Source organism: Ochotona curzoniae, unplaced genomic scaffold (genome assembly GCF_017591425.1).
Source record: "Ochotona curzoniae isolate NIBS_2020 unplaced genomic scaffold, NIBS_Ocur_1.0 contig_66, whole genome shotgun sequence".
NCBI lineage: Eukaryota > Metazoa > Chordata > Mammalia > Lagomorpha > Ochotonidae > Ochotona > Ochotona curzoniae.
Window position 1 is genome coordinate 19,720,298 of NW_024466512.1, and position 21,005 is coordinate 19,741,302.

Genomic DNA, 21,005 nt, shown 5'->3' on the forward strand with positions numbered 1-21,005 from the left:
TGAAAGTCCAGGGGAAAAGACAAGGCTGAAGAAGAGAGAGGCTAGTGGGAGGCTGGGATGAGGACGCAGCACAGTGGTGTGTGCACTATGGGTGCTAGTGGTATGCGGAAATGAGACCACATAGTCAGGAGTGTGGTTGGGCTTACCCAGGGAAGGCCTCCTGGAGGAGGTGATGCAAACAGGCCTTCCTGTTTTGGATTCCAGGTGATCCTGGTGTTCCTGGCGTTCCCTCCCGAGGTAAGAGCCAAAGGCGATCCCAGTTCCTCTCCCCTCCTCAAACAAGGGGGAGCACTCCCATGAGGATGTCGTGTGCTCAGTCCTCATCTGCTCTGCTCAGGTGCCTTTCCCACTTCTGGGACTCATAGCAGGGGTGGGGGGAGGACCAGGCCTGGCAGGCGGGGCGCTGGGCAGGGCAGTGGCTCTTTGAAGCCAGGAGGGCCCCCGTTGCAGCCCCTTTTGGCCAGCACTGCTGCAACCACTGCCATATCTCTTCTTGGGGACCTTCTTGGCTGCCATCCTGCCCTTCGCTCGAAAGGTCCCTCCCCTTGTGGGCAGCAGTGGACTTGGGTCCCTCTTCACCATAGCCACGATGGGGGAAAGCCACCAGGGCCCTCCTCTCGCCACAGGGGGATCATCGAGCACCATGTACATGCAGGGCCCACCTGGCCCACCCGGGCCCCCTGGGCCTCCTGGCTCCCTCAGCAACTCCGGCCGTGAGATTCAGCAGTACCTGTCCGAGTACCTGCAGAGTGAGTGCTTGTCGCCCACACCTGAGGGAAGCAGGAGAGCGTGCACACCTGTGTGCCTGAGTGTGCCTGTGAGTGTGTGCATTCCTCACCTGGAGCCAGACCTCCCTGACCCCACCTTCTCACACCTGCCCCCAACAGAGACAGACACACACCACAACCCCTTGCTGGTCAAGCAAGTAGCTGCCACTGGTTCACAGCCTTCCCGCCCCACCTGATCTGACACAGGCTGCTGCCTCAGTTTCCCCACCTGTAACAGGGCATCTAGGCTGCCTGTGTGAGGGATGGGGCAGACATCTCATCAAGCTGTCCGGGCACTCCATGGATGACTGGCTCTCTCAGGGCCACCCTGACTTGGCTCCATACCCTGTTGGCAGGTGACAGCATTAGGACTTACCTTTCTGGAGTCCAGGGTCCCCCTGGCCCGCCTGGCCCCCCAGGGCCTATCACCACCATCACGGGTGAGACCTTCGACTACTCGGCGCTGGCAAGTCTCGTCGTGAGCTACCTGAAGAGTAAGAGCCCTGTGTTCAGTTACCCTTCTCCTGCGTGTCTGCTGTTTCTCTTACCTGCAGTGGGATTGCCCTTCTCCTGGATATGCCTTTAGAGTTGGGCCTTGGAGGTCTACCTCTGTAGGACCACATGGTGAGCCAGGCCTTAGGAGCCTCCCTGCCTGGGACTGGCAAGATCTGAGCCACAGGATTCCAACCTGCTCAGGACAGGGTGCTGCAGGCTGGCAGGGTCTGGGAGGAATCGGCTGAAGTATGTTCTGGAAAACAGCCTGCATTGCTAACCAAAACATCAGACACCTTTGACCCTTCCATGCCTTCAGAATAACCTCACCATGCCTGGTTCCTCCATTTCCCCACAAAGAGAAGCCATATGCAGACCAGGTCTTTCAGATCCAGGCCTGGCAAGGGTATGGCCCAGGGACTGGACAGGCAACTAACCTAGGGCCTTCCTGCCCACAGCTTCTGGGTACAGCCTCAGCTCGTCCTCGGGCACCATCTCTTCTGAGGACATCCTGGCGGCACTGCAGCGTGAGTCACTTGCAGTGGACTGGGCAGGGGGTGAAGGGGATGGGACTCTGATCTCACTTGTCAGGCATGCCTTGTCCATCTGAACCTGGGAGGCAAGGAATCACTCTCTCATTGCTGAGTCCATTAAGGGATGCAGTGGGATGGTGAGTCTCTCCCTCCGATGCAAGGAAGCAGACAGGCACCCCTGCAGGCCTGGGACCTTGCTGCCCCCCGGCCTGACCAGGATGGGCAGTGGCACCTGCCTGTGGCCAGAGTGGACCCATGCTGATATGCTCTCCTTTCCAGGGGATGATGTGCGTCAGTACCTGCGCCAGTTCCTGATGGGCCCTCGGGGTCCCCCTGGGCCCCCAGGAGCCAGTGGTGATGGGTCCTTGCAGTCATTGGACTACACAGAGCTGAGCAACCGCATTATCAGCTACCTGTCCAGTGAGTGTCTGCCCTCTGGGCACAGTGGGTGGGAAGGGCGCCCTCCTGCCAGGAGACCCCCACCACCTTCAGAGTCACTCCAGCCTGTGACCCCAGAGCAGATAAAAGGAAACCGACCCCAGAGGCTGGGCACGTCGTGCATGGACCTGGCTCCCTTCTTCCCCCCCTTGACACACACACACACCGACAAGTGGTGTCTGTCCTGCCCTGGACTTGTTCCTCCCGGGTCCCGACGGCCCTTGCCTCAGTGGCAGTACAGCCCAGGACAGCAAATGGCATCCTTCCTCCAGCCCCTCCTCCCAGCCTTCTTCCCTCGCCCTGGCCCCACTGGTGCCCAGGTCACTGCCTTTTCCTATTGCATCTGAACCCATCACAACTGGGGATTTTTGTCCCCCAGGCTCTGGGATCAGCATTGGCCTTCCTGGGCCCCCAGGACCCCCAGGCCTGCCAGGAACATCCTATGAGGAGCTCCTCTCCCTGCTCCGAGGTGAGGTTGTGCACAAAGTCTGTCCACATGGCAGACGGTGGAAGCAGCGGCCTCGGGCTGGGCTGTGACTGACTTCTTGCCCTTCCTTGGTCTCTCAGGGTCTGAATTCAGAGGCATCGTCGGCCCCCCAGGCCCTCCAGGACCCCCAGGGATCCCAGGCAACGCATGGTCCAGCATCAGTGTGGAGGACCTCTCCTCTTACTTGCACAGTGAGGCTCCAGGGAGTGGGCACAAAAGGGGCAGGGGACATGGCCTAGGTTTGAGGTGCCTATAGATTTTGGCAAGGGCAGCCATGAAGAGCTAAGCCAATATTAGGCCACCAAGCATGACCAAGCATGTTCCAGAAAGGAACCCATTGATGAGGTGTCCTTGGCCTTTGCAGGGAGGGAAGCTGCACTCCCCACTGTGGTCCCAGAGAACTGAGAGGCTGGTGGGCTTAGGGTCAGACCAGGGGCTCCTAGGTTCCATGGTGGAAGGGCTGGGGTCTGGGCAGGAAGGAGACTCACAGTGAGAGGGCGGATACAGGGCAGCCCCTCCCAGAGGATACAGGCAGGAGGGCAGGCACTACGCTGCTAGCTACTTCAGCCTCAGCCGCTCCTTCCCACCAGGGGATGCTGTCCTTGCAGCATGCCCCCTGACCTTCCTCTCTCTCTCTCCCCTCAACCCAGCTGCCGGCTTCTCTTCCATCCCAGGCCCTCCCGGTCCTCCTGGTCCTCCTGGACCTCGAGGGCCCCCAGGGGTCTCCGCAGCTCTGGCCACCTATGCAGCTGAGAACAGCGACAGCTTCCGGAGTGAGCTGATTAGCTACCTCACAAGTAGGTACCCTCCCATGCCCTCACCTCAGCCCTGTAAGTGGCACAGCAGGTGCCTGATGTCACATGGAGACCAAGTGCATGAGGGTCCCTCCTCACCAGCTCACCCCTGCTCATGTGTAGGGACCTTGAGGCCCGGGAGAGTCACCCAGGTTCCCGAGTCTCTCCAATTCAACCTGGGCTCCTGTCTGCAGGTCCTGACGTGCGCAGCTTCATCGTGGGCCCCCCAGGCCCTCCAGGGCCGCAGGGACCGCCTGGGGACAGCCGCCTGCTGTCGCTGGATGATGCCTACAGCCGGAGAAGCAGCTCCTCCTCACACAGCTCAGCTGCCCGGCGGGGCTCCTCCTATAGCTCTTCAATGGGGGGTTCCCTGGGTGAAGGGGGAGCCTTCAGTGCAGGCGACGGGGGCCCTTATGACACCGACTTCGACACAGACGGAGGCTTTGAGGCAGCAGAGGGCGGCATGTACGGCGGATCCTTACGGGCTGGGTTTGCTGGAGACCTGGATTACAACGAGCTGGCTGTCCGTGTGTCCGAGAGCCTGCAGCGTAAGTAGGAACACGTAGGCTTCGGTACTGGGGGAGGAGGGGCTTGTGAGCCTGTGAGAGCCCCTTGGCATCCAGGTTTCACACTGGCCCTCCCATTTTTGGACAGCACTTCTGGAATCTGTTGGGCAGGGACTAAGGACCAAAGGCATTGTCTTAGTTATCAGCCAGCTCAGCCCAAGGGTCCCGGGTCTGGACCTCAGTGCCGGGAGAGTCCCAAGCAGCCTAAGCAGGGGTCTTCATGCTTCGCTTTCCCACAGCTAACTGTTCCGGTCTCCCAAGAGTCCTGAGGACCGTGACAGTTTTCTGCTGAGTCCAAAGGGCTCAGGCCCTTCTTCCATGTGGCTTGTCTGCACAGTTCGGCATGCGCAGCAGCGGGGCTGCTCCCCAGGGCCCTGCTCCCTGCAGCCACACTCTGGTGTTTTCCAGGTCAAGGCCTGCTGCAAGGGATGGCCTACACTGTCCAGGGCCCACCAGGCCGGCCTGGGCCCCAGGGGCCCCCTGGCATCAGCAAGGTCTTCTCTGCCTATAGCAACGTGACTGAAGACCTCATGGACTTCTTCCGCAGTAAGGACCTCCCCTTGCTTTCCCAGCACCTGTCTTGCTGTGTGGCCTGCCAGTGGTCTGCACTGCAGACACAGAGCTCATGGAAACCCTCTTCACACTGGAGAGGTTCACGCCCCAATCAGCTCTGAACTGTGCTTCCTCAGGCACCTGCAACTTCTCCTGGCTGTCCGTGAGGCTTTGAACAGTTAACTGGGCCTTGAGAAGGCTCCAGTTAAGCCCCCTTTTTCACCTCCTTGTAGCTTATGGGACCATTCCAGGACCCCCTGGGCAGAAGGGAGAGGTGGGCATCCCAGGACCCAAAGGTAAGCGGTAACAGAGAAGCAGTCCCGTACATGGCATCATGACCACCTGGTGGTGCCTCAGCCTCTCCAGTCCCTACACTCACTTGGCACTAACTCATGTCCTTGACCGTCCCTCCAGGCGACAGGGGTGCTGCAGGACCAAGAGGTCCCCCTGGGCCACCTGGCCCTCAAGGGCACAAGGGAGAAAAAGGAGACAAAGGTAAGAGTCACAGCCACGGGCTGGGGAGTGCCAGGATGCCGGGCTCCACAGGCAGGCCGCTCATGCTACAGGGGCAGGGGAAGGCATCAATGAAGGGAAACGCTGCTGAGAATGTCACCTGACAACAGTCACCCTGACAGCTGGGGGGAGGGGAGAGGCGTTCACATGCGTGCAGGCAAGGAGGAGGTTGGCATAAATTCAGTCTTGCAGATGTCATCTTTAAAGCCTTCTTTGCAACTAGCTATAATTGCCCTAATGGCCCAAACTGAAGTTCCCCACAGGCCACAAGGCATTTTTTTAGTATATTTTTTTAACTTCCTGCCTGTTTTCTACCTTTCAGGTGACCAAGTCTATGCTGGGCGGAGGAGGAGAAGCATTGCCCCCAAGCCGTGAGCTAGCCTTGGCAGAGGAGGCTCCACCACGTTCTCTCAAGCATAAAGCTGATGTCTGCTGACAGCCTGGCCAAGAACCACCAGCAACAGCTGCAGTCTGAACAAGATACCTGCACACACACAGGATTCCAAGACAGTCTGACAGCCTCATGAGATGGACTTACAGAGCAGGTGCAATGTTTTAGACTGACTTCTCTATCTAGATCTGAGCTCTGGCTTCTGTAATACTTAGTTCAAACCCCGACCTAGGAAAACCAGTTCATACAAGGTCAGTTCGGGACTCTTGGAGCTTTGTCTACAATTGAGTCCAGAAGACAGAAATGGGATGGGGTGCCTTCCTCAAGGCAACACAGGGCACGTGTGTCCTGGTTACTGCTACATGGCTGCACTCGCAGCTCCTTTCTCCACTGTTCCCTCTGCATTCTTAAGTCACAGAAGAGCTGGCTAAGAAGTGATGCTTGCAACTGACAAAATTCAGAAACCCACTTCCCCTAAAGGCGATGACAGGGTCTCTCATGGTTATATTAAATGTGCATATCATAGTCTCACCGGCTTAGCAAGTCTGGCTGCCGCCGCTATGATCTATCGCCATAGGTCCACCCTACGGTGGATTATAGATGTTACACTGAACTAGACTGTAGCAAATAGAAAGGGAGGGCAACGGGCAAGGACTAAAGGAAGAGGAGGGGAAGCGAATCCCTGACACCGGGAGAGACGGCTTCCACCTGGGACGGCCCCTCCTGTCCTATGCTGAGGACACAGTGGCGGGGCTGGGTGCAATGGGTTTTTAAGCACTTTTCAATGTCTGAAAATGTTTGTATGTGGTCTATGAAATGAAAAGTCATTTCAGTTGTAAAATTTCCAATTAAAGATTTTTTTCTAAAATCACGTTTAATGTGAACCATCTGACTAGAGAAGTAAAAAAGGAAAGAAAAAGAGAATGTGTTCTGGGTTACTTTGTCCTAACATTATTTACATAAAATGCAAGGGAAAAAAAAAAAGGCTGTATTTTAGGCCACATTTCTGGCATTTGATGTCATCACTGAGTGTCATCACTGAGACCTTTCACAGGCCACTGGTAAGTATCTGGGACAAAGTATCTGAAGGTTTTCACTAAGCCTAGATTACTTGAAATAAGCACATGCAACAAAGAAGTAGGAACATTTGCAATTGCTGCAGTGATTTACCCTGGGCCAAAGGAACATGGACAAGTAACATGAAATATGAAAATTCCGGGCCCGGTGTGATAGCATAGTGGTTAAAGTCTTCACCTTGCATGCCTGGGATCCCATATGGGCGCCGGTTTTTATCCCGGCAGCTCCATTTCCCATTCAGCTCCCTGCTTGTGCCCTGGGAAATCAGTCAAGGATGGCCCCAGACCTTGGGACCCTACACCCGTATGGGAGACCTGGAGGAAATTCCTGGCTCCTGACTTCAGGTCGGCTCAGCACCGGCTGTTGCAGGCACTTAGGGAGTGAATCATCGGACAGAAGATCTTCCTCTCTGTCTCTCCTCCTATCTGTATAACTACCTTTCCAATAAAGATAAATCTTAAAAAAAAAAAAGAAATATGAAAAATTCCTGAGGAAAAAATGTGTGGGTATCAGGTACCCCAAAGAGATGCACAGTAAAACCATTAAATGCAGATGACAACATACTTGATCAACTTGTCAGTTTCTTACTAGACAACTGGAAACGGGGTTGAATGAAATCTACTTCTCCACCTCTACTCTCCTCAAAGACTGACCTCTCTATTCTCCATGGTCTCTTATGCTAGAGAGGACACCTCACGTTTCCTTTCATGCTATCAAGCATTCCCCGGCACCAGCACACACCAAACACTACACTGGTCTTCTGCCTCCCATACCACATCATGGCCACGGACAATGAGATTTAACCAAATAGTTCACATGGTCTTCAGAATTTTAGCCCACCTCTCATCATCCGATGAAAACTTAAATGACTGCAAAAACGTACCTTTCAATAAACTTTAAAAAGAATCCACTACTTTTGCCCCAAAACTGAATTTCCCTTTACTTTTCTTACAAGTAGCTCAGGGGCTGGATTTTGGGGACCTTCCATGCCCGTGTCTTCCAGCAGGGTCTGGCTTGAGCACTGGCCCCTCTGCCTCTAAGGCAGCTTGCAGAAGTGTACCCCGGGAGGCAGCTGGCTTCAACACTGACTCCACCACCGTGCAGGGAGCAGACAGCTCCAGGCCCCAGCTCTGCCCTGACCTTGGCTGCCGTAGCATTTAGAGTCAAGAAGATTTCTCTCTACCCTTCAAATAAAATTAAACTTCTTTTTCCTAAGAGGTAGCATTCAAAGGCTCAAGTACTGAAATTCTTTCCTTAAAGTGGCTTGTATTTATTTGAAAGGCACACACAGAGATCTCTAAACTGCTTGCTCACTCCCCAGATACCCACAAAAGCCAGGGACCAGGCACTCAAGCCAGGTTTCTCATGTAGGAGGCTGAGAATGAACAACTGAGCCAGCACCTGCTGCCCCAAGGACTGTCCTAGTAAGAAGCTGGGGTCCACAGCCAGAACTGGGAAAGCAAGCCAGGACCCCAGCATGGGTCCACCTCATACTCCCTTCTAAGAATGATTCTTACCTTAATCAGATTAGGAGTTTCCTCCTCTTACTAGATTTATACCTTACGAAGATACCCAGGTCTTCACAGAGTTCTTTGCCCAAGTGAAATGGCATGGAAGTCCAAATCCGCAGTCTCCTCTGAACAAAACCCCAGAGCGAGGATGGGCAGTTAGGAAGTATGACCTCAGCTGGACAGCACTGGATCTGAGTCTCTCTTTTCATCTTTAAAAAAAAGAAGGTCAAGAATGAGCTCATTTGTGTACAACACTGCTAGATTAGAAAATGACATGTTTGCCTCCCTCCAGCCACGCAGAACACTTGCCAAATGATGCTGTCCACTGCCTTGCTGAACCTTGTATATCAATGATGAAAAGAGGTTATTTTAGCAGAAGTGACATCATATGATATAAAGCTTGGCAAGAAGGAATATCCATCCCAAAGGGGTAAAGTGGAAGAATGTGTACATACATATCAGTGCTGGATCCTTCCAACCACTCCCCTGCCCCACAGCAAATCACCAGTGAGAACTACACCCTGTGGTTTCTAACTGCCGACAGCGAGGAACATTAGTAAAGGGATGGGAGACCCAGATGACGGTGAGTCTGAAGATACAACCTGGACTCCAAAAGCACAGTGTTCTCACGCAGGACAATCTAGTTCCAAAGTTTCTCAACAAAAAACTGCTTCCCAAAATATATAGTAAGAAATAACTTTATTTTTCATTTTCCAATATCATGATTAAAAAGACATACTGATCCCAAGTAGACAAGAGGCATAACCTGAAACAAAATTCTGAAAATTTAGTCTGTGAACGTTAACAACACCGCAAATCAGAGAATGATCACAAAAATGCTGCAGTCAGCCAACACTTAAAAGTTGGTGAAACACTCTATTCTGAGATTAGAAGCAGAAATGTTAAAGCTTTTTCAAAAAAGAACAGCCACAGAACAGCAACAATGGAGGCATTAACTGTTGTGCCTTCAACTGGAGAAAAGCATTAAAAAATACCATCCCATTTCCCAGAAAAGAACTGATGTATTGAATCAGTAGACTATTTGCACTGGCATTTTCTTCTTCCCCTTCGGTTCCAGGTTTTTTTTTTTTTTGATGAATTGCATCTCTAGCTAACACTTGGACTTGGCTTCTTAGAGGAGTCCTTGTGACTTCAGTATAGTGTGGACTGGGGAAAGTGTGTGCTTATAAGGGAAATGGAAGAGTACAAAAGCAGTCACTTCTGGAACTTGCTGATGCTCAAGAAATCAGAGACAAAGGTCTCATATGCCTGAGAGCTTTGTGCTTGAGGAAACACTACTTAGAGGTAGCTCTGGTTCTGGTTTATATTTCATTGATTTGTTGGGTCCTGTCACAGGAAGGTTCTAATAGCTTGAACAAAGTGAAAATACTCTAAATTTTCTCCTTTTCCACACTATAGCTTTCTCATAGGAAAGCATCAGAAAGAGCTTCATCTAACTCACACAGAACAGCAGCTAATTCAGCAACTCATACCCTGTGGGTTGACAGGACTAGGAAAGGCAGCCTGGTGCTCCAGGCTCTAGCAGCGGGACCTGTGGGAGAGCGGAGGCCTTGTGTGTCCACAGCCCTCAGGGGAACAAGGGCAGTTACACTCGGGTACACATGCATATCACGGCACATTCTGTGGCAGCAAGAACCAAGCAAATCAGGAACGGATTTGGCTATGCTTACATTTCAAAGAAATCTGCCCTCCCTAATTTCCTCCTCTTTACTCCATACAAGAGACCATTATTACCTACTGGAATACAGGACCCTATAGAGAGGGGTAGGTAGGTATACAAATAGCATATTCTATTAACAACACTTTTTGAAAATATATAATTGTAAGTGCTGAGTGACTGCTTCATCTTTGCATGTCCTGCACCCATGTGGTCATATTTGAAAGAGAAGTCAAGCGCAAACACTGAAAGAAAAGGGCGGATCTAATTAGGTGGGGCACAAGGCATGCCCGGCAACTTACCCCAAGTGCTTAACCGTCCCTCTCTGGGCCTTGCCTTGATTCAAAAATCTCAAAGTCAAGTTACAAGGATTAGGAAGAATCAGATGTTCAGACCAAATCTATAATGCACCACTACTCAGCACACATGGCATCATTTAAAATATTTGGAAAAAATGCCTACTGCCTGAAGTATTCATTTTTAAAATCCCAATAAACTGAAAAATCTCAAATGAAAAAGTAGTATGAGAATCTTCTTCCCCATCCCCCTTCAATAAATCATTAAATACACCGGGCAACATTATACCATCATTTTTATCATAACAATATAAACAATTTCCATCATCATCATCCTGAATATTACTTTATAAAGATATATATATTTCAAAAGGCTTTCCAAACAATCTTCAACGCAGCAGTTGAGAATAAAGCATTAAGAGTTTTGTATATAGTAACACATTCATGAAGTGTATGTGTATGAATTTACAACCATACATAATATATATGTATATATATTTATATAAAAAACCAACTTGGCCAGAAGTTAAGGCTACCTACAAAGTTGTTCAAGTAATTATACTTGTCAAAACAATGATAAAGTTAACACCATACATGCATTTTTAAGTCCTCTAAACCACCGAAGTAAGGTTCAGCATCCAAAGTTTCCAAATTAACTGCAAGAAAAGTGCTACAGACATTTACATGTTCTTAATATGAAATCAGTGTTCCCAGAACATAACATTTAAATTTTTCACCAGCCTCAAAATAATATAAAAATGGAAAACTCTTATACTTTGGGGAAGGAGAGGTTAGATACAGCAGGCAAGAAGCACCATTTACAAATGTGCTTGCTCCTGCATCCAAGTATGGATTTAATACTGTCTGACTGGACACATGGTTGAAATTCTAAGTCTCAAAAATGACTAGGAGTGAACATTTAATTAATAATTATATATATCAGCAGTCACATGATAAGGTTTCAGGCTTTTTCCAAGCAAATCAAATAATTTAAACATGGAACAAAATAAAATCTCATTTAAAAATAACAGCATTTCTAACATTTGTCTTAATATTTAAATCCTGTTTGAAAAAGTATTGTGAACAAATGTCTCAAGATTAATTTCATAAAATGTATTTATAAATATAATTCAGAGCCTATAGGCTTCTGATAGTTTGAAACGAACAGAATGTGCCAAGATGGAGACAAGCTTTCTAACCAGTTCCTGTATTATTTTAGGAAATAAACTGGGACAGCTAAATTCATTTAATTTTAATTTGGCAAAGTTTACATTTCCAATTTGCAAATCTAAAAAATCATTTTTTTAACTTTCCAAACATTGTATACATGCATTTTATGATGAAAATTTCTATCAAACACAGATTTTAAGAATAATGCTTAATGCAAAGATGTTTTATCCCTGTTGAAAATTTAGTGCTTTAGGCACTATCTTAATAAAACTAGCACCCTCAGTCATGAAATTAACTCATGCCTAAACAGGCAATCATTTTCAACAAATTACCAAAGTAAGTTTCTACTTCAAAATGACTTTTATTTAAAATTAAAATATATTTATTTACTTGAACCAACAGCATATTTTGAGCAATTCATTGCTTTTTTATAAGTGCTGAATCACCAAATGAAACTATTCAGCAGTTTCAACCACAGAATTTAGGTCATGTAAAAAGATATTTATTAACAATACTTAGCAATGTAACAGGTTTTTAAAAATAAATTTAAACATTATTTCTCCAACAGTTTTGCAGGTAATAGTGTCTAAAGAACACACAATTTTTAAGATTAATATACAAAGTAACCTTAGGGAAATATTAAATGATGCAACTTTGCCAACATGGCCCAGCATCTGTCTTAGTTCACTTTCCCCATCATCTTTGCTTAAAATAAAATACAACACAAAATAAAACAAAAACCCTACAAAGTGAGGCAGGTGATTGTCTTCATGAGCCATTTGCTAGATTGTGGCAGAAGATGGAGAGAATGTTAACAATGTACTTAGAAATCCGAACCAGTCACAGTAGGCCTCCCATTCTTATGACCCAGTGGAATGCAAGCTGGGAATGGGGTAGAATTTTGAAATGCGGCTCTGGGCTGATGGGTTAAGGCATTCAGACTCTCCAGTCATTTTAAAGAACACTTCCTGCTCCTGGAGTTTCCTGGCAAATTCTTCTTCCAGTGTCTATAAAAAAAAGAGAGAGAGAAAAATTTTTATGTGTTGATACACATAATTTATTCTGACAAGAGAAATAAACCTGCATGTCCAGAACACCTTCTGAGCTTTGACCATCCCTAGGCACAGGGCTCAGCTCAGTCACGTCCAGAGACACCCTGACCCATTAACTTCTCTTCACTCCATAGTCATTTCATACTGCCAGGGACCCTTGAGTCCGACACCCACAGTGCGAGGAGGGAGAAGGTTCTGAACAGGGTGGTCTGGGAACAAACTGCCCGCGCGATCCGCAAGGCCCAAGCTGAAGATGCAGTGTTGCTCTAAAAACACGCACTCCCAGAGCTGGTGTGTTCCGTCGGCAACCCTGCTCTCCCGGTGGCCATGAGGTTCTCCTGGCGGACTTGGGCCAGTGAGCAAGGGATCAGGAACATGAGCTTAGGCTATTGCCAAGTCAGCAGAAAAACTTGATACTCCAATTTAGAATATAGACTGTGTCTCTCTGCGAGTCTCAGGGCAGCGGGTCCAGCGGGGCCTGGGTCTCCTGGCTAGGGTCCTTGGCCCACCTGTGAGAACTGGTCCTCCTCAGTGGAAAAGACAGAGCAGTGGACAGCTGGCCCAGATCCACATGGAGAATATGACAGCCCATTGAGCCCTGCAGGGGACATCTGTACCACTCCAGGAGAAGGAGATCAGAACAAACTGGACAACCATCCCAGCCACACGATGACAGCAAAAATCTGGGTGAATGGAGACTCTAAGGTCAACTATGTCAGCCAGTGGTGAGATGGGCAGCATTTCAGAACCATCCAAACCACCTGGGCAGAACCCTCGGTGTGTGTGCTACACTGGGACCCTGGGTCGACACTGGGTGGTGTTTCCCCTTCCCTGGGTACTGGAGAGGTTGGGAGGCAGGGTCTGGCTTTTTCTCTTATCTCCCCCTTCACCCCCCAAGTAAAAGAACCAGTTAATCTTCACTTCCCCATATTACAGAACAAAAAACAGCCAGTGCTTGATAAACACATGAGACACAGCTGTGATCTGAATGTATCCCCCTCTTTCCCAGAAAATTTTCATATTTAGTCCCAAATGTGATAGTATTCAGAAGCTGGGCTTTAGGGTGATTACATCATGAAAGTAGAGTTCTCATGCCTGGCTCTTCTGTGAGAAGCTGAAGGGAAAGTTTGTCCCCCTTCACCACGTGAGGACAAAATGAGAAGGTGGAGGACCATGACCCAGGACATGACCCCTACCACAGCCTGACCACGCTGTTACCCTGCTCTGGCCTTTTCAGCCTCCCATTTGCAGCATGTCTGCTACAGCAGTCCAAACAGCTTAAGACAGGCAGCAATGACTTCGTGGACATGACAGAGGGCTAAGGGCTTTTGTAAAGGTATAAATTACAAGGCAAGACAGGATACAGGAAGCTATTTTAGAAGAGGTGAAACATGAGCTCAGGCTGCAGGAAAGATTAAGAGATCAGCAGGATGGGGCAGGCACACAGAGTGGGCCAAAACAGTGGCTCAGCAGCAGGAACCCACAGAGCTGACTTGAAGACCAGTGACTCCCCCAGGCTGGACCCAGAGTCTCCAGGCAGTGCAACAAAGCTGCCAAGGTCATGCAGCACTAGGAAAACTTCAATGTCAACCTGAGGCACTGAGATTAGCACTATCACAACAGTATCAGAGATGTTCTTACAAAATAAGGATTCTGGGGACGCGAGACAAGTAGGAAGTAGGGAGAGGGTGCAGACTAGAGGGCGGGGGGAGGAGCGGTGCTACTGGACAATCTAAGCAAGCAGTAGGCTAAGGACAGCAACAAGATTAAGTGCAAATACTAGGAAGAGAACAAGAATTGGCATCTAATGGAAATGGGACATAACTGAGAAATCAATCAGGTTTCCAGCCTGGATGTCAATGAAGAGGACAGAAATATATGCAGAAGAACTGGCGTCAGGTCAGACTGCAGGAAGAGCTCAAGGTGAGACAGACACAAAAGAAAAGATGCTGAATAGGTTGGCTCTCTGCTGAGTTCACATTCTTCAGTCAACATTCGATAGATTTGACTGATCGTTTATAATGTGTCAGAAATGTTCTATTTGTAAATGGCTTAAATTCTCAAGGAAAAATAACAATAAACAAACACACCTGAAGGTGAATAATATAAAGAAAGAAAAAAGGGGGGGACTCAGAATGTCTGGGTGGGCATGAAGGATATTTTGTATCAGTGATCAAAAGAAGAAAACATTTGATGAGATCACATGACCAAAGGCCTGAATGACAAAGAAGCAGAACTTCAAAATGGGATATGGGGGGCGGGGTGGGCACCAGCACATGATTCAGTTGGCTAATCTTCCCCTAAAGCACCAGGATCCCATATGAGCACTAGTTCTTGTCCCGGCTGCTCCACTTTCCATCCAGCTCCCTACTTGTGACCTGGGAAAGCAGCAGAGGGTGGCCCAAAGCCTTGGGACCCTGCTCCTGCATGGGAGACGCAGAAAAAGCTCCTGGCTCCTGGCTTTGGATCGGCTCTACTTTGGCCACTGCAGCCATTTGGGGAGTGAACCAGTAGATGGAAGATTTTTCCGTCTCTTCTGCTCTCTGTAAATCTGCCTTTCCAATAAAAATTTAAAAAAAAAAAAGAGAGAGATTGGGAATGTGGGGGTTTTAAAGCCAATCTGTTAATGATAAAAATACCAAATTATAGCAAGAGCAGACATTCACTGAACTCTGAGTGTGACTCAGGTAGTGGGATGAGTGCCACTCAGTTGTCATTTCTTGGTAGCTTTCTTAACAATCTTATACAACCCAATTAAGAGGCTAGCAATGCCAGTTTCTACAAATCAGATATAGAAATACTAAGTGATGAAATTCATCGGTAATCGTCACCACTGAGATCTGAATCCATATCTGTGTATTTCTGGCACATAAAAGGGGCCATAAGAATTCAGAGTTCACAGAAAATGAACTTGAAAAAAGTTTCCTCGTAACTTTCTGAAGTCCCTGCATACGTTATCTTTTTAACTTACTGACTGAGTGGATGTATCGGAGAAAGGAATGACTGAAACGCGTGGCAGGAAGATGCAGAGAAAAGCAAGGTTTAAGTCTGAGGGTTAGCACAGGGCGAGGGATCACACAGTGCAGGTACGGACGGAGCTGACTCACGACGGGGACCAGCCAGTACGCAGGCAAGTGCAGATAAACGGGAAGCAAGCAGAGGAGCAAGGTCATCCTTCTTACACTAGATTTAACTTTGCATTTGGAAGGATTATTAATTCATTAATTTACATGACATCCAAGGAATCCCTAACTTGGCTCCAAGAAACTGCTCCAGACTTTCGATCATCACTGTCCCTTCTTTTTTCGCTCCTGAATGCCTACACACAGGTTCACACACAACCCTGCTCAAACACCACCCAAATGCTCCAGTAACAGGCAACTTCTTAAATTCCTGAACTTCATTTTCACTCATCCTCTACTTCAACTGTCCCCGCCCCGCCTCTGCCACTGGGTTTCACTCCACTCTGTTGGGGGTCCTGCCAAGCGCCTATTCACCTTCAAGCCCTGCTGGGCTCCCAAGGCACCTCTTCCCCAAGGGCGCCTCTGCCTTCCAGGCTGACTGAACCTCTGCTTCGCTGTCCTTAGCCTGTCCCCTGGACTGACATCCCCCGCACCCATGACCCTCAGAACTGATCGCTGAGCGGCATTCAGTTCTGAATCTGCTATGTCTTTCCATTTATCTCCTGTCCCTGACACATGACCTGACACACAGTGGGAAAAGAGCCAACAACTGGGTCACGAATGAGTGTGTAAGTACCATTTTAATTAAACTGTTTAACAATTACCTTTTTCCTTGGTCTCAACTTCTCTCTCCACTCTTTCAATTCTTGGCTGTGTTCCTCATCTAGCTCTTTCAACTTCTGCGTCTCATGCTCAACCAACAGGTGACATTTTTCATTCTAAAGATAAAGTCATATTAAAAAACAACCTCAGATCAACTTATTTTCCAAAATAATAATTTACTCATCAAACATCAACCACTACTGAGGTTTCAAATTATCCTTTAAAAACCAAGAACCATCAAAACAGTGAGCAGCTTCCTGTTCACATGTTCAGGAGCTATAACAACTTTTGCGTCTCTAAAGAACACAGTTATTTCAATTGCAGCATTTTCTTGTATCATGTGCCATTTCATTCGGTGACCCGCTCTTCTCCCCGAAGCAGCCCCTCGAGCGTCGCCTCCTGGAGCTTTGTCCTCCGCTCTGCGTCTCACCTGGAGCTGATGCAGTTCTCGCACGTTAGCTTCACACTGCAGCTGAAGATCCCGCATCTGATTTTCATGTTTTTGATGCTGAGCCATTCTTTCATTTTTCTGCCTCTTCTCTTCTTGGGCTGCAAACTATAAGCAAGAAAAAAACAAAAGACACAAATTACGCTAATGAGAAATATAATTTCTACAAATTCCAAAAGTGTGGTTAAGGGATTTAACAAAAGTTAAAAAGAACAATTACTTAAGATATAACCAGTAACATGCTGTAACTCAAAGCTAAGAGTTCACATACTAAATTGGCCAGAATCGCCTGACTAAACCTTAATCCGGTCATCTGCTTACTGACTTTATGAGACCTGTGACAGTACAGAGACCACAATGGGGTCATACATGTTGGCTACCAAGCTATCAAAGGGGCTGGTGTTGTGGTGTCACGGGGCAAGCCACTGCCTGCAATGCTGCCTTTTATATGGCTGGCTCCACTTCCTATCTAGCTTCCCACAAACGTCCTTGGGAAAGCAACAGCAGATGGCCCAGATGAAGCTCCCGACTCCTGGGTTTAGCCTAAGTCTCAGCTACTGCAACCACTTGGGGAGTGAATCAGTAGAAGGCAACTCTCTGTCTCTACCTCTCTCCTTTTCGCCAACTCTTTCAAATTAATGAATAAAATAAATCTCAAAAAACTGGAGAAAAAAACCTGTCCAAGTTACCTCATTCCCAAGGACTGACCCTAGAACCAGTTCAGCCCAGGATTTGGTGAGGGGCATGACAGGAAAGCCTTTGCTCTCTGCAGTCACCACTCTGGGAAGATGTGTTGGAGTGCATATAACATGCCTCTAGTCCCAGCCCACAGACTGAAGTGCACACCAAAAAGCCCAAGCCAAATATTTACAAAATAATTCTGTGGTATGACAAAGGTCATTCAGAGCCTCTGCAGCCTGAAAGAGAGCAGGGGATGCAGCACCTGGCCAGGCCTTTGTGTAGAGTTCCTGCATTCAAGACCCAACTGCATTCCCAATTCAGCTTCCTGCTAACGCACACTGTGGGAAGCAACAGATGATGGTTCAAGTCCTTGGATTCCTGCTGCTCGTGTGGAAGACCCAGATTGAGTTCTCCCCTCCCAGACATGGAGAACATTTGAAGAGCGAACCAACAAATGCGAGAGCTTTCTCTGTTTCACATACAACAAACTTCAACACACACTCACACACACATTTATTTTAAAGGAGTAGCTTTATTATTTTTACCTGTTTAATTTTGTCACGGTCTTGATCTGGTGTGGCTGTTGAGTTAATCCTCAAGCTTTTCTTAAACATAGCCATTCGAGTCTTGGCTTCACTGCGTTGAATCTTGGGCAGTCTTGCCCTTTCTTGAGTCTGTCTGTTTTTCAACTCCTCAATAAGTCGTTGATTGTAACGCTGCATTTGTTCTGTTTCCTAGGAAAATTTTAAACAGAACTCAAAGGTGTATATTTAACACTCAGTTCCCACATGTATGTTCAAATATGTCATTCTGTGGCTGTTTTCCATATTATTTCTTGCACAGTGATCAGTAATATATTAGGCAAACTAAGGCCAGTGCCATGGTGTAGCTAAAGCCTCCACTTGCAGCATTAGCACCCTGTACAGACACTGGTTCATGCACCAGATGCTCCGCTTCCCATGCAGCTCCGTTAATGACCTGGGAAAACAGCTGAGAATGGCCCAAAGCCTTTGGCTCCTGTACCGATGTAGGAGACCTGCAAGATCCCGGCTCCTTGCTTCAAACTGGCCCAGCTCTGGTCATGTGGCCATTTGAGGAATTAACTAGCAGATAAAAGATCTTTCTGTAACTCTACCTTTCAAGTATAACTAAATGAATCTTTTTTAAAAAATTACATTATTAGTAATAAGCAGCCTAATAGTATTTTGAACCATTGTGGCACAGCATGTTAGATTTCTAATTCAGTTCCCTATTAAATCACCTGGGAGAGCAGTAGATGCAGATGCAGTCTAACTATCTCTGCCTTTCAAACAGATTTTTTAAAAACTTTAAAAAAAAAAGGCCATCGTTTGGCACACCTGTGTCTCCTCCCTATCAGACTGGGTGGTCTTCAGGCTCAGCTCTGCCTCCAATCCCGACTCTGAGCTAAGGCACACTCTGGAAGGAAGCAGACAGGGCCTCTAGAGCCTGATCAGCTGCTGTCACCCTGGAGTCCCTCTGACACGGCCCGGCCATGGCTGTTACAGCTATTCAGGGAGTGATCTTTGTCTCTGCCTTTCAAATAAAATATGAAAACACATAAACTCTTATGAAAATACAATTTAAGGATAAAATAAAAAAATCAAAACATCATTCTCTAAGGAATATAAGCTTCAAGCTATTAATTTTGTAAACTAAAATGAACCAAAATTGAAGAAATTTTCCTTTAATTACCTTTTCATGCCGCTTAAGTAGCTGATGTCTTTGCATAAAATACTGATCCTTAAGTTGCTGTTTGAGCAGCTGATGTTTTTCTTGCAAATGTCGTTCTTCAAGCTCCCAAATCGCAGCTTCTCGAGCTAAGACAAGAAAGCAATGTTCTTAAATAAGAGACTGATGGAATTACAACTCCTAATCAAGGACTGTACTGCTGTAACAATGGGGGGAAGTCAGCTAGGGGTGTGAGTTTGGGGGTGAGGGAAAATTCCAGACTCTACAGAATTGTAGCATAAAATTCTAAATTAAAAATAAAAATAAATTTTAAATGTCATCTTGCTCTTTTGACTACCTACCGTATTTTGTCTTTCATTTTAGTATTTACATAAAAGTATTTCATAAACAATGATTTAACATACACACAATACATATATTGACATGCTAACTCATAAAGGATATTTTATCAATGTAAAGATAGTATCTATTAGCACTTTCCATTCTATTCTAATGGCCTATAGAGAGAATGTTCTATCATGACAACCACAATTCTAAATAATTGTCTTAAAAACAAAAACATGTAAGTTAATTTGTTAAGAGGAATAAGTACTTAAAATTCTATTCTATCATGTGGCTATTGGGTATATCAACAATTATAAGGCATAATGAAAACAAATTATTCAAACACATTTCTAGCATTATCTACACAAACTAATAATTGAATAAGGTATATGCTCAAACTGTCAAAAAATTGTACATCTTGTAGTACTTAATTTTAAAAAACTTTATTTACCATAACTTTATTCTTCCTACCACCCTAGCAAAGGAAAGAATTCAAATTATTTCCCAAGTGCATCTTAGCATGTTTCTGAATACTTTATATACACAATATGCTGCAGAATTTCCATACCTCTCATGAGCTGTTGTTTGTTATTCAGGCACTCTCTCTCAATATTGGCTAACTCAGCCTTCTGTTGTTGGATGATCTTTTTCAGAGAGCCATCTAATTCTTGTTGTTGCTTCTGAACAAATTCTTGTTCCTATCAGATACAGTCAACCACCAATTAATAAAGTATCCACTGCACTAAACATCCATTTCTGTAAATGAATATTTACATTTGTGGTTAACAAGATTTCTAGACCAAGCTTACAAAGTATTCAGATATTTTAAGATACCAACACTGCACTATACATATAAAAAATAAATGTACTAACCACCAAATTCAACCCCAGAAGTAGTACAAATTCAATACCATCAGTATTACAAAACATAATATGCTGAATCACCATTTAAGAATGATAGAAACAAAAGTTGATATCCCACTCATAATTAAAATGCCTTATTACACTGGTGTCTTTAAGAACATAATACATGTATAGGCTCTAAAGCTTACTATTCATTTCATTATGGTGAAAAAAAAACCCACAAAGAAATGCAACAAAAAAACAAGTCAGAATTTTAAACTCTATTATGCCAAATGACAGAGTTACAGCGAACACCACAGCTACACTCACAGAGAAAGATGGTGTCCACAAGCTGTACCAAAAATGAACAGGACTTAAACAATGCAAAGCCAGAGGAATTCAAACTAAGAACAGAAATATGAGTTATACATTATAAACATATAATAAAATTCTATAATCACTGAATTCAACCAACGTCATCTATGATTCACCAATTCATCCAAATATTTACTAATCATATAGTTTTTGGCAAATTTCTGTGTTAAAAAAAATCCTTCAGTTACTACTTAAGAAAAAGAAATAGTGACAAATTTTACCTGCTAAGATCATACATTTACAGAAGGAAATGAGTAACATCCAGATTAAGTCTAAGTATGAATCGCCCTCTCTCAGCAACTAGCAGCACTTGGTAAATAGCTCAAGGGATGTTCAGATTTAAAATGCGGCACTGAAGCAGCAGTCCATCTATCATCCCTATTCTTACACATCCCAGAGAAAATCAAATTCCAAAACCTATTTGGAACTGGACAGTCTGACAGGGTCTGGATCACAGTCAGCCCAGTACTTAGTACACAAGCACCCAGCAAGCTGCACAGGCGTTTGCCTTCCCACAGTGAT

At 46.3% G+C, this 21,005-nt stretch overlaps 2 protein-coding genes across 3 annotated transcripts in view; one reads left to right on the plus strand and one right to left on the minus strand.

Moving 5' to 3' along the window:
- COL17A1 (collagen type XVII alpha 1 chain) overlaps positions 1 to 5,517 on the plus strand; it is a 32,180-nt gene extending 26,663 nt beyond the window's left edge. The window contains exons 41-52 of the mRNA XM_040992502.1: positions 627 to 749; positions 1,124 to 1,261; positions 1,718 to 1,786; positions 2,072 to 2,212; positions 2,610 to 2,699; positions 2,798 to 2,908; positions 3,368 to 3,514; positions 3,706 to 4,059; positions 4,486 to 4,623; positions 4,863 to 4,925; positions 5,044 to 5,124; positions 5,465 to 5,517. Of these exons, the coding sequence (XP_040848436.1) occupies positions 627 to 749; positions 1,124 to 1,261; positions 1,718 to 1,786; positions 2,072 to 2,212; positions 2,610 to 2,699; positions 2,798 to 2,908; positions 3,368 to 3,514; positions 3,706 to 4,059; positions 4,486 to 4,623; positions 4,863 to 4,925; positions 5,044 to 5,124; positions 5,465 to 5,517 (1,508 nt within the window). The remainder of the gene's footprint in view (positions 1 to 626; positions 750 to 1,123; positions 1,262 to 1,717; positions 1,787 to 2,071; positions 2,213 to 2,609; positions 2,700 to 2,797; positions 2,909 to 3,367; positions 3,515 to 3,705; positions 4,060 to 4,485; positions 4,624 to 4,862; positions 4,926 to 5,043; positions 5,125 to 5,464) is intronic.
- A 3,286-nt stretch (positions 5,518 to 8,803) lies between these two features.
- SLK (STE20 like kinase) overlaps positions 8,804 to 21,005 on the minus strand; it is a 58,189-nt gene continuing 45,987 nt past the window's right edge. For both annotated transcript variants that reach the window (XM_040992161.1, XM_040992160.1), the window contains 6 exons: positions 19,834 to 19,963; positions 18,945 to 19,069; positions 17,777 to 17,965; positions 16,533 to 16,658; positions 16,105 to 16,218; positions 8,804 to 12,272 (listed from right to left, as the gene is read on the minus strand). In XM_040992161.1, coding sequence (XP_040848095.1) covers positions 12,126 to 12,272; positions 16,105 to 16,218; positions 16,533 to 16,658; positions 17,777 to 17,965; positions 18,945 to 19,069; positions 19,834 to 19,963 — 831 coding nt within the window. In that variant the 3' untranslated portion in view covers positions 8,804 to 12,125. The remainder of the gene's footprint in view (positions 12,273 to 16,104; positions 16,219 to 16,532; positions 16,659 to 17,776; positions 17,966 to 18,944; positions 19,070 to 19,833; positions 19,964 to 21,005) is intronic.